This window comes from Nomascus leucogenys, chromosome 22a (assembly GCF_006542625.1).
Source record: "Nomascus leucogenys isolate Asia chromosome 22a, Asia_NLE_v1, whole genome shotgun sequence".
Lineage (NCBI taxonomy): Eukaryota > Metazoa > Chordata > Mammalia > Primates > Hylobatidae > Nomascus > Nomascus leucogenys.
The window spans coordinates 141,757,852-141,771,393 of NC_044402.1; the positions used below are offsets into that span (position 1 = coordinate 141,757,852).

General features: G+C 45.1%; 1 protein-coding gene across 5 annotated transcripts in view; it reads left to right on the forward strand.

The window, feature by feature from the left end:
• FARP2 (FERM, ARH/RhoGEF and pleckstrin domain protein 2) overlaps nucleotides 1-13,542 on the forward strand; it is a 141,068-nt gene that overhangs the window by 53,922 nt on the left and 73,604 nt on the right. For all 5 annotated transcript variants that reach the window (XR_004027910.1, XM_030803359.1, XM_030803361.1 and 2 more), the window contains exons 6-8: nucleotides 2,622-2,719; nucleotides 4,906-5,020; nucleotides 9,537-9,684. Coding sequence is in view for 4 of the 5 variants with exons in the window: in XM_030803359.1 (XP_030659219.1) it covers nucleotides 2,622-2,719; nucleotides 4,906-5,020; nucleotides 9,537-9,684 (361 nt within the window). In the remaining variant the exon portion in view is untranslated. The remainder of the gene's footprint in view (nucleotides 1-2,621; nucleotides 2,720-4,905; nucleotides 5,021-9,536; nucleotides 9,685-13,542) is intronic.

Genomic DNA, 13,542 nt, shown 5'->3' on the forward strand with positions numbered 1-13,542 from the left:
GGGCAACAAGAGAGAAACTCAGTCTCAAAAAAAAAAAAAAGAAAATATTAACAATTGTTTCATCTGGACAGTAAGGTTATGGAAGGTTTTTCTTTGTATTTTTTGTATTTGTTCGCGTATCAATTATATTATGAAGAATAGAGGAATAACCTAAAAAGCAACTGAAAACCCAAGGTTAGATATAAAAGAGAACTATGATGTTGTAGTGGTATCAATAACTTTTTTGCCTTCTGGCTAAAAGTGTACTCATAAATGAATCAGATGTCTTATGAACTCTCTTTTAAAGTTTCTGCATATCATTTTAACAACACAAGATCATAGAATGTCAGCTGCAAGGAAATGGAGAGACCACATTAGTTCACCCTCTTATTTTTAAAGGTTTAGGAAACTAAACTCCAACGATGGCAAAAAGTATTTTTATGAGTGACCATAGATCTTAATAGTGTATTAAATGCCCGACATTTACCAAAAAAAAGTCTCTTTTGAGGGAATCACTTTTAAATAGAGAAAGATAGATAGATAGATAGATAGATAGATAGATAGATAGATAGATAATCTGAAAATGATGGATAACAAAGTGTCTCCTAATTCAGGATCCTGGGTCTCAAGTTCTTGGACTCATGCTGGTAACTCAGTGTTATAGTTACTCCCTTCTCCCCCATATTTATGTGGAGGATTCTTTTTTCTGTTTATAAAAATGTACATGTTTGTGGTAAAAGAATTTTTTTTCCAAATAAAGCCAAGGGCCAGGTGCAGTGGCTCACACCTGTAGTTCCAGCACTTCAGGAGGCCAAGGTGGGAGGATCGATTGAGCTCAGGAGTTCAAGACCAGCCTAGGCAACATGAGGAGACCTCATCTCTACAAAATATCAAAAAATTAGCCAGGCATGGTGGCATGCACCTGTAGTCCAGCTACTCTGGAGGCTGAGGCAGGAGTATCACTTGAGCCCAGGAGGTCGAGGCTGCAGTGAGCTGTGGTAGCGCCACTGCACTCCAGCCTGGGCAATAGAGTAAGAGCCTGTCTCAAAAAAAAAATAAGAAACAAAGATAAGTAAAAAGTAAAAGTTCTCCATTTACCCAGCACCTTATTCTCCGCATAAGTACATATCTTTCAGATGAAAGCATAGATGTGCAATAAACATATAGATATAAGAACTTTAAAGAAATTACAAATGTTATAAAACAATATCAAATGATACATAATGAACTGTAGGTTGATTTTTTCCCCCCACTTATTAAGCATGCTGTGGACATTTTTCCATATTGTATATAAAAATAAATTAGGCTGTAACATAATTTCTTCATTCTCATATTCATCCATATTGCCAGTTTTTTTCTGTTATAATGCTGCAGAGAAACATTGTTCACATACCTTTGTGAACTATGGGAATATTAGTCTAGGAAAGTTTGTAGAAATGGAATTGCTGTGTTAAAGGGTATGTACATCCTGAATTTTAAGAGAATGTGGTAAATTTTAATATTGCGCACTGGGGCATGAATTCCACTGGGGGCAGGGGGTTGGTCTTGCTTACCATTGCATTTCCAGCTCCCAGAACAGTACCTAGAACATAATTCACACTCAGTAATTATTTGCTGATGGAATAAATGAACATATAAATATTTTCAATTGCCTTCTCTCATTACATTCTCACTAATGGTATTCCAAAGTGCCTGTTTCTCAGATCCTAGCCAAGACCAGATATTATCAATCTGTTAAAAAAATTTCATAGCCGTGCTTTAAGCTGTGTTTTCATTGGATATTTCTCCTATTTCATCCAAAATTGTGAGTGCAGTTTTATGTGACTAACAGAAGTAATGTGAATTTGTGACACTGAAGGAAGGTCACAAATTCACATTACTTCTGTTAGTCACATAAAACTGCACTCACAATTTTGGATGAATTAAAAATATCCAATGAAAACACAGCTTAAAGCATGGCTGTGAAATTTTCTCACACACGTCCGCAGGTATGGCTGCAGACGTGTAATTATATGGGTAGATGGTATGCCTGAAAAGGGTAATTTCTTTCTTTCTTTTTGAGACAGAGTTTTGCTCTTGTTGCCTAATGTGGAGTGCAGTGGTGTGATCTCAGCTCACTGCAACCTCTGCCTCCAGGTTCAGGCGATTCTCCTGCCTCAGCCTCCCAAGTAGCTGGGATTACAGGTGTGCACACCACGCCCGGCTGGTTTTTGCACTTTTATTACAGACAGGGTTTCGCAGTGTTGGTCAGGCTGGTCTCGAACTCCTGACCTCAGGTGATCCACCCGCCCCAGCTTCCCAAAGTGCTGGGATTACAGGCGTGAGCCACCGCCCCTGGCCAATTTCTTTTTTTTATTGTTCGCATTAGAGTGCCTCAGTGTGTTCAGCACTTTCTGTGCACTCTCCCATGTGTGTGACTCAGTCTGCTGAGTTGGTTTGTCATCTGACCTTTGCTTGGTGACTGTTTGTTTCATGAAAGGCCTTTTGTGACTTTGCTGTTTCGTGACCGCCTTGCATTTTGCTCACTGTTGGGTCACTGCCACTTCCCAGGGCTCATTTGCTGTCTTGCTGTGGAGACATGTCTGTGTTGGGTTCAGAGAACATTTGGAGTTATCTCTGTCTTATTTTGAACTCTCTTCTAGATACTTATTTGCCTTGCAACTTAAGAGAGACCTGCTGGAAGAGCGTTTGACCTGTGCTGACACCACAGCGGCCCTTCTCACGTCCCATCTCCTGCAGTGTGAGTATCTCCCCGCTAGCGGGGAGCATGCACTGACCATGGCACAGATGTAGCCGTGCTCAGAACTACAATTAGTTGCTGATGTGCGTACCTAGTTAATGAGCCTGACCATAGAATGAGGTGTTTCAATTTCAATATTTTTATAAGCTAAAGATTAACTTCTAATAAAGTGGAACTCCTTGAGGCAAATAGTTTCCACGTAGCAAACACAGGCCAAGGCCAAAATCTGTAGCCACATTCCTTCTTTTGGGTTGTCTCTCATTTATGCCTTTATGCATTTTACCAGCAATGCATATTCAGTCTAAGAGTCAGAATATAAACCAAACTCTCAGCAAACCCTGGAAAGGGCCTCATTGGGATAAAAGTTACAGTCCTCTCAGATTAGTTAAGCATTAGCCATGAAGGAAAAAGAAGACATTTCTTCAGTATCTCACACAGATCAAGAGATGGTTCAGAACTGTGTGAAGAATTATAGTTAGTTCGAAAATAAACCATGAGAAGTGTAAGAGGAGGTTCTGGGGCCTTGCCGAGTCCCCAGCGATGGGAATAGAAAAAACAGAAATACCCACATTGCTCCTGGGCTAGAGGTGGGACCACAGCTTCCTAGCACAGAACTAACGTTTCTGAAATTTGAATCCAGGAAATATGACATAGAAAGTGTCCAAAATTTTAGGAATTAATAAGTATATAGGTTATTTGCAGCTTCCTTGGTCCTTCCCCAGACACACCTTCTTCAAATAATGAATTTTATTATGGGTTTGCTATTCTCCACCAGGGGACGTGTTGATTAATAAACGTTTTCAAAGTGACTTTGGTTCTTACTCATTTGGCTGAAAGACTTCTCAGGTAGATACATGGCAACGAATGCAACGTATGACTGAACCAGATCTTTTTGTTATAAAAAACATAATTGGGCAGTTGGTAAAATATGGCTAGGGTCCACATCTGGGATGGAGCCTCAGATCATGGCCCTGTTCCTGATCTGGGTAGTTTTAGAAGGCTGCGGGTAAGAATGTTGTATTAGTCCATTTTCACACTGCTGATAGAGACGTGGTGGCAGCAAGAGAGAGCTTGTACAGGGAAACTGCCCCTTATAAAATCATCAGATCCCATGAAAGTCTCACTATTACGAGAATAGCACGGAAAAGATCTGCCCCCATGAGTCAGTTACCTCCCACTGGGTCCCTCCCACAATACGTGGGACTTGTGGGAGTTATAATTCCGGATGAGATTTGGGTGGGAACACAGCCAAACCATATCAAATGTCCTAGTTTATAGGAAGTCCACACTGAAGTATGGCAAGTAACATGTTAGCAAGTCACTCTCAAATGGCTCAGAGGAGGAAAAACTCCTGTACTGTGCTTGTAACTTCTCTGTGAATATGAGGTTGTCTAAAAATAGAAGCATATTGCGTTAAATTATTGGACTTTATGTTATTAAGACATTGTGGCCTTAAAATACATGAAATTAGAAAGAGACGTTATTCATCAAGAAATTCGAGAAGGTCTGAAGAAAAAAATCATTTAAAATACATTATCCTAAAATAAATAAAATACCTCAGCCTGATCATGATAATCTTGAGACAATTTAGGTTTAAGGTGTAGTTTAAAAATAATAGTAGTCCAGGTGCAGTAGCTCATACCTATATTCCCAGCACATTTGGGAGGCCAAGGCAGGAGGATTGCTTAAGTGCAGGAGTTTGAGACCAGCCTGGGCAATGTGGCAAAACCTTCTCTCTACAAAAAATACAAAAATTAGCTGGGCATGATGGTGCTTACCTGTAGTCCCAGCTACTTAGGAGGCCGAGGCGGGCAGATTGCTTGAGCCTGGAAGGTTGAGGCTGTAGTGAGTGGCGATCGCACCATTGCACTCCAGCCTGGTCAACAGAACGAGAGCTTGTGTCAAAATAATAATAAACACATTAAACTCATCAATGTTTGCCTCCCTGGAGTTACTCATCAGGCCTTTGTTCTTCAAGAAATCCTCCTCACTTCCCATTATATTTGCCTTTTAACAGCATAAAATATTTGGAAAAATTAAATACAAAATCTTGCTTTTTTAGGGATATATTATTTTGCTACAAATTTGGGATAATTTTTTTTTTTACTTTTAATGTATGCAGTGACACGTACAAATGCTTGTAGTTTATTTAAAAATTAGAATTACTTACTTTTAACCTATCTCAGCGGAAATAGGAGATTACGATGAAACGCTGGATCGGGAGCACCTCAAAGCGAACGAGTATTTGCCTGGCCAGCACCACTGCCTTGAGAAGATACTAGAATTCCATCAGAAGCACGTGTAAGTCATCACAATTGTCTGCCGACACATTATCACCACAGTAATGACTAAAGAGTGTGTAACGAGAAAGGACTGTTGTCGTGACTTCTGCAGGATTCTAACATAAGGACCATTGCTCTCGGCCTCGGGATGTGCAGCTGCTGCCAGAGGCAGCTTGGCAGACACACAGAAGCTGCAGCCCTGGCCTGAAGCACCTTAACACCTGCACGATGTGCTGCTTTAGAAGGTGCTGGAAGAAGCCAAGCATGGTGGCTCACGCCTGTTATCCCAGCACCTTGGGAGGCTGAGGCAGGTGGATTGCCAGAGGTCAGGAGTTTGAGACCAGCCTGGCCAACATAGTGAGACCCCGTCTCTACTAAAAATACAAAAAATTAGCTGGGCTAATGGCAGGTGCCTGTAGTCCCAGCTACTCGGGAAGCTGAGGCAGGAGAATCGCTTGAACCCAGGAGGTGGCAGTTGCAGTGAGACAAGATCGCACCATTGCACTGCAGCCTGGCACCAGAGTGAGACTCTGTCTCAAAAAAAAAGGTGCTGGAAAAGACATCAGGGTCTGGGGGAGGAGGATGCTACTGAGCAGGACGGGGTGGCTATTGTGGGGGTCTCAGCTGCTGCAGTGTCTCTGCAGTGTGGCAGAAAGAGTCCTCTACGGGGAAGACACTGCTGTGGTGGAGGAGGGGGCACTGTGTGAGGCTAACAGTGTCTACCTGTGTCAGGGCATTAGGAATCACCTGGCACCCATGTCCTTCATCTCATCTTGCTTTGATTTCTCTAAGGCTTGACACTGGTGGGTTTTTCTGGATGGAAGTGATAGAGACCTAGAGAAAGAGTGCTAGCTAAGGGGAAAAGGACTGAAGAATGGTATGGGAAAGGGCTGTGGGCTCTGGCCCAGGTGGCTGGGAGCTTTAGTCACCAAAGGAGAGCACTCAGCTGGTGAAAGTGAGTCAGGAGGACTTAGCCTTGCCTTTGTGACACATCCTGTTGAGATGCAGATTTGTTTGTCAGATCATGTATATTCATGTGTGTCATTAAGGCTCTACTGGGACCTGCTGGCAGCTGCCCTTTCACACCTTCAAAGTATGAGTGCCAACTATGCATCCACCACTGCTGTCAGCACGGGGGAGTTGGTTTGAATGGCACAGACTGAGATGCCTACCCATACAGCTCTTACCTGTAAGACTGTGCATTTCGTGCACCTCACCACTCCCAGTGTGGGGGATCTCTTGTGTTTGCAGAGGAGTGCCTTTTATGTGCCTGACAGCATGGCAGTCATGAGATACACAGATCCGTTTCTACAGATGAGAATGTGTGCAGTGTAGCAGGAACATAGCTCATATGCTGTGAGCTGAAAGAAGGCCGAGGGCAGGCTCAAGGAGGCTCGTGGGAGGACCTAGGAGGACAAAGCCAGGGAGGAAGCATTCCAGGCAAAGCACCAGCCTGGGAAGGGAGGGAGAAGGAAGCAGAGAGGAGAGGGAGGTTCCAGCGTGGCATGGGCAGTTTGGGTTCAAGGGCTGGAGGTAGAAGTGCCACCTGATACTGGAGAGGCCGTAGAGGCAATGACGGACAGCTCTTACGAGCATTTGTGTGTAATCCTCAGGCCCACATCATGGCATGCATTGTTTTACCCCATTGTACATACGGTGAGACCATGCGTGCAGAGCTCCATCTCGGACATGACGATGTGGGGCATCTTGTGTGTGTAAGTCGGTGCTTCTCATCCATTTGCCTGATCTGACCTTGAGGAGGCCTCCATGCAAGGCAGTACGGGGAGAGCTCCTGCTCTATTCTCCCGGGTACCCCTGGCTCTGCCTCTTTCAAGTGTTGCCATTATTCTGGCTGGTAGTGAGGAAGGTACAGCTGTTCTGAGTGTCACATCCAGACCTCGACCCATGGAGCCAAGGGCCCTCTGCCAGTGTTATGTGCCATCCCAGCAGGCAGCGGTCACCGGTTCAGTCTGCATTCCTAGGATTGGGGACAGTCTCTCCCTGCTGAGACACACAGCAGGGGCTGGACATGAGGAAGGGAGAATTGGGCATTGTGCTGCAAACTGTCCAACCTGAGGGACAGTCCCTAGTGGGTGGGTGGGTTTGGGATGCTGGGGAGAGTGTTATCAGCACGTAGGCCGGGCTAACCTGTGCGGTGGGTGAAATGAGCTAGGCAGAGGGCAGATACAGGTCAGGAAGGGAGAAGAGCCCAGGATGAACCCCTGAAGAACTGACATTTGAGAGGCTGAGTGCAGAATGAGGCACCCACAAGAGCCTTCAGCAGCCAGAAGCATGGAAGGGCACAGGTGCCAAGAGAGCATGTTTTAGGATAGTGGCCACAGCCTCTTGTGTGGAGACTACAGGCCTGGGGAGGTAGGCACAGGAGCAGGTTTCTGAGCTTGGCAGTGTGGCAATGCATCGCCTTCAGCAGCTTCAGTGAGTGTTGAGGGTGAATTCTAGATTCAAGTACACTGAAAGTGCAGTGAGGAGACAGTGACAACATCTTTGGGCACTTATGTCGAGAAGCCTGCCTGTGGAAGAACAAAGAACTGGACCTTCAGGGTAGTTCTGTGTGTGTGTGTGTGTGTGTGTGTGTGTGTGTGTGTGTGTGTGTGTGTGTGTGTGTTCTGTGTATACATAGGTGGCTGTGTGGTCATATGTGCGTGTATGTTATATGTGTTCCTATGCATGCATTGTGTTTGTGTGTGTCTCATATGTTCATGTGTGTTGATGTGTGTTCCTGTGTACATTGTATACTGTGGTTATGTTTACTTTCACATGTTCTTGTGCCTGTGTGTCTCTGCATGTGTGTGTGCTTACATGTGCACATGTATCTGCTAAAAACCCTAGAAAGCCAGTAAGAGAAGGGTGAGTCATGTGGTCTGCTTCATACGGGAATACAGTTGAACTCTTCCCGAATAAGCCAGGAAGGAGGAAGCTCTGCTCTACGTCATAGGCCTTCGCTGTGTTAATTTGAGACTGTCTATCACCGTCACCACAGCTTCATTGCACATCTTATTTCTTTTGATAATTCTTCAGGTTTTTTTTTTAAAGACAATATTGTACCTTTATTTTAATTATTATGCATTTCTTACATTGTCTTATGATTCTAATGGTTCTTCAATGATCCACTGAAAACACCTTTATAATCACTGAATAGGATATTAAAGAAGTGCTTTTCTTGACTTTATCACATGGCTTTTCGATCTTTGAAACTGGAGAAAAAAGCCAGGCACAGTGGTTCATGCCTGTAATCCCAACACTTTGAGAGGCTGACAAGTTTGAGTCCAGGAGTTCAAGACACCCTGGGCAACATGACAAAACCCTGTCACTACAAAAAATTAGCCAAGTGTGGTGGTGCGTGCCTGTGGTCTCAGCTACTCAGGAGACTGAGGCGAAAGAATCGCTTGAGCCTGGGAGGCGGAGCTTGCAGTGAGCCAAGATTATGCCACTACACTCCAGCCTGGGTGACAGAGCGAGACCCTGTCTAAACGAATGAGCGAGCGAGTGAGTGAGTGAGTGAGTGAGTGAGTGAGTAAACGGGTTTATAAGACACAAGTGTTTCAGATAGTAAAAAATATTTTTTAAGATGAAAAGGAATTGGCCGGGTGCAGTGGCTCCTGCCCAACACTTTGGGAAGCCGAGGTAGGCGGATCACCTGAGGTCAGGAGTTTGAGACCAGCCCGGCCAACATGGCAAACCCTGTCTCTACTAAAAAATACAAAAAGCTGGGTGTCATGGTGCACACCTGTCGTCCCAGCTACTCAGGAGGCTGAGGCAGGAGAATCCGCTTGAGGCAGAGGTTGCAGTGAGCCGAGATTGCACCATTTCACTCCAGCCTGAGCAGCAGAGCGAGACTCCATCAAAAAAAAAAAAAGGAAAAGAAAAGAAATACCATAGATAACACTACTATCTCATCACACTCATTTTCTTTCTTTTTCATTTCTTTTTATTATTAGTATTATTATTATTTGAGATGGAGTCTTGCTCTGTCACCCAGGTTGAAGTGCAGTGGCATGATCTCAGCTCACTGCAACCTCCACCACAATGCCTGGCTAATTTTTGTGTTTTTAGTAGAGACAGGGTTTCGCCACATTGTCCAGGCTGGTCTCAAACTCCTGACCTCAGGTGATCCACCCGCCTCTGCCTCCCAAGGTGCTGGGATTAACAGGCGTCAGCCACTGCGCCCGGCCCTCTGTGGTATTTCTTCTGATTTAAAATTTGTCTCTGCCAGTAGTATTTGTGTATAGCCTTGTCACTATCGAGCAGATGTAAGGCTGAGTAGCTAGTGTATGCAAAAAAAGTGTTCTACCCATTACAAAGTAGTTACAGAATAGAAGAAAACTGAGGATGTCTTTGGCCTGCACATGTGGTATGCTGTTTTTGTAGTGGGTAAACATACAGACAGTGAACGATCTGCCCTCTAAACACACAAAGCCTTCATTGTTGCTTTTCCTGATCACTTCTATAATGCATTTTGGCTCTTTCAGAAATCAAGTGTTTGTAGTGTATGATTCTACTGTTTTTTATTACAGGGGCCAGACACCTGCCGAGTCGGATTTCCAGGTGCTCGAAATTGCTCGAAAGTTGGAAATGTACGGCATCAGATTTCACATGGCTTCTGACAGGGAAGGAACCAAGATTCAACTGGCGGTTTCCCACATGGGTGTACTCGTCTTCCAGGTAGGCCAGTGGGGAAGGGAGGGGTGACAACAGGGCAGGGGAGGTATTCTGCAACCTGGTGGGGTTTGTTCTTATAGATGTTGGTAAATATTTGTCCTGATGAGTAAGGGCCTCGATTTGGAAGAGGGGCTTTGCATGTCATCCAATCCAGCCTCTTACTCAGTGGGGAAATTATTCTTTTGTCCTTCTCTGACACACGTGTGACCATCCTCCATGTCATGGAGCCCACTGCTTCCTGGGACTGCCTCCCGCCTCCCTGGATTCCCCACTCCCTCCTGCCCCATCAGGGCTGCCCACTGCCTCTGGGACTTCCCATTCCCTCCTGCGATTCGGCCTACCCCCTTAGAATCCTAAACCACAACCCTGTTTTTTTTCCAGTGGAGCAGTCTCTGTGCTGTGGGTGTGATCTGGGCTGGACTGTGAGCGCTTTAGAGTGGGTTGCAGTAATCATTTAAGTAAACAAACTAGAATAGAAGAAAATATGAGAGGATTGCTTGTGATAAGAGTCAGTGTTGTCTTCTGAGGTGTTTGTATTAGTTGTGATGCATAGGTAAATAATTACATAAATGGTGGGCATGGCCTGCTCACTTCCTTTTGTGGTTATGTGTGTGTGTGCTGGGGTTTGTGATGTCCAAGAAGCTTAAGTGTGACTGCTAGTCCGACTAGAAGGAGCTTTTCTCCTTACTCAGGCCCTTCGCATATCTGAAAGCTCTTGCTGGGGCTCCCCAAGTGCCCTCACACCCAGACTAAATATGTCCAACTTGTCTGGGCCCCTCCTTTTGGGAGCACTCCGGTCACTGGCCCTTGTAAAATTCTGCACATCTGATAGACTATGGCAATCCTGAAAAGGTCTCCTCGATGCTGAATATTGTGGGAACTGTCACTATTGCAGTCTGGGAGCCCGTTGCCTGCGTGACCTGCTGTTTCTTTGTGGGCTTGTTTTAACCTGTGACTATCAAAAAGAGCTTGGTCTGATTCAGGCCTCCCTCATGAAGCCGTGTTTATTATTGTTTTCTTTTCCTTATTTTTCTTAACCTAACCATCAAGTTTCAATTTCCTGTCAGAAAAAAAATTAATTTTGAATTTAGAATATTGTGTTACATTTCATACTAAACGTGATTGGAGAACAATAAAAATCCATGATAGAGACCAACCTTAGCAATCCATGCCTTCAGGTGGAGGGTCTGAGCATCCCCTGCCTACATCTGCTGATGAGTGTTCCCCCATTGCACAGAGATGAAAACCTCATATCCAAACTGAGCCATTGCCACATTTCCAGAAAAAAACATAATACAACCTAAAGAAATTGTAAAAGCAAGGGATTAGAAACTTCAGATTGAAGATAGCAGACTGAATATATGTATTTATTTTTATTCTCTCAAAACCCTGAATACAATGACAGTGAAAGAATTTTTTAAACATTTAAATCCATAAGAACAAAGAATGGGAAAACAGCCCACAAAAGATGAGGGATAGCAGCAATATTTGGAAGCTGGGAAATGAAACAGTGAATGGGACCTGACTTTGCAGAGTAGGGAAGGCTGAAATCTCACAGCCTGTAGCGGCAAAGTCACAGTGCAAGCCAACATGTTCCCAGGAGCCCCAGAAAGGGCTCACAGTTCATGCTCATGAGAAACAGGAATGCTTCTTTACCAGAAATGTAAAATTTTATCTTGTAATTTTTTTATTTTTATCAGCCTTGTTTGTAATAGTAAAATTTTGGGAATTAACCATTAGAAAGCCAGTTAAATAGCCTGGCACAGTGGTTCACACCTGTAATCTCAGCACTTTGGGAGGCTAAGGTGGGCAGATTGCTTGAGTCCAGGAATTTGAGACCAGCTGGAGCAACATGGAGAAACCTCATCTCTACTAAAAATACCAAAAATTCACTGGGTGTAGTGGCATGTACCTGTAGTCCCAGCTACTCAGGAGGCTGAGGTGGGAGAATCACCTGAGCCCAGGAGGTCGAGGCTACAGTGAGCCGAGATCGTGCCACTGCACTCCAGCCTGGGCACCTGGAGTGAGACCCTGTCTCTGAATCAGTACATAAATAAAAGCCAGCTAAATAAATGGTGATGCATCCATGTGAACAGAATATTGGGCGACTGTACAAACAAGGAAGCAGCTCTTTATGTCCCAATAATGAGACGTACTTCAAGATGCATCATTACATGGAGAAAAGATTAAAAACTCTGCATAGTAGCTACTGCTTGTGGGGAAAAGAGAGAAAATTGTATGTGCACTATATTCCACACTATAGAATGAACTGGTGACATTAATGGCCCCAGGGAAGGGTGGCCAAGCTAGCAGGCTTTGAAACAGTGCTGAGGGGGAGACTTGCGCTATGGACTCATTTTTGAACCTTCAGAATTTGAGCCTTGTGAATGTATCACTGTATTACATTTTCACAAAACCTTCACAGAAATAAAACACTGCATCTCTGAAACGAGCAGGATACCATGATAGAAACAAATGGAGAACATAAAAACGTTTGCAAATTAAAATATAGGCTGTCCCAGTCCATCCCCACCCCGTGTTGCCTACCTGGTCTGCACGCCAGGCAGGGGCCATCAGCCTCTCTGTCCTGCAGAGTTGTGCTGGCAGATGCTGTGCTACTTTTTAGCAGGTTTACGGCCCAGCCCCACATGCAGCAATAGGAACCCAACCCCAGCAGACCTTGGGCTCCACAATTTCATCTCCATCATCCACAGAGGTATGGCAGCCTCAGTTCTAAGCACAGATATTTAAAATTATAATATAGGAGGATCCAAGATGGCTGATTAGAAGCAACTGAGGTCCACGCCACTCACGAAGAGGAAAGAAAAGGGGTGAGTGAATTCACCTTCAACTGAAATACTCAGGTTCTTGCACTAGAACTAACTAGGCGAACAGCTCAACCCACGGAGGGTGAAGAAAAGCGAAGGTGGGGGCTGATGGCCCACCCAAGAGCAGCATGGAGCCAAAGGAACCCCCATCCTCAGCCAAGGGAAATGGTGAGTGACTGTGCAACCTCACCCAGGAAACCACACCTCTCCCACAGATCTTTGCAACCCACGGATCAGGAGATCCCCTCATGAGCCCATGCCACTAGGACCTTGGGTCCAATACACAGAGTTGTGTTCAGTCTCAGAGCAGCCACTGAGGCACACACAGAGACCTAGGAGTTTCACATACTTCAGCCTCAGGACCCCCAGCAAGGTGGGAAATCTGTTTTTACAAATCCCTAGGAAGGGGGCTGAATCCAGGGAGCCAAGCAGTGTCATTCTGTGAGGCCCACTTCCACAGCACCTCACAAGTTAAGACCCACTGGCTTGGAATTCTAGCCAGCCAACAGCAGCAGGCTGGAAATCTGCCTGAGATGGATCCAGGTTCCCAGGGGGGTGGGATGGCCACCATCTCTAGTTTGGTTGACTCAGCCATTTCAGCCTGCTGGCTTTGGAGAATATAAACAGTCTGGATAAGGAAGAGTTCCCTCACATGCAGCATACCTACTCTGCAAAAAGCAGCCAGGCTGCTTTAAGTGGGTCCCTGACCCTCTTCCTCCTGACTGGGTGAGCCACCCCCTACAGATGCATTTGGGCCAGCAACAAGTCAGTACCCTCCTGGGACAAAGCTTTTAGAGGAGGAAGCTGTCTGCTATCTTTTCTGTTTCACAGGCTTTGCTGGTGATACCTCCAGGTACAGGAAAAACCGAGGCAACTAGGGTCTGGAGCGGACTCCCAGCAAACTGCAGCAGCCCTATGGTAGAGTGGCCTGACTAGTAAAAGAAAAATAACAGTTCAGGTGCGGTGGCTCACACCTGTAATCCCAGCACTTTGGGAGGCTGAGGTGGGCAGATCACTTGAGGTCAGGAGTTCA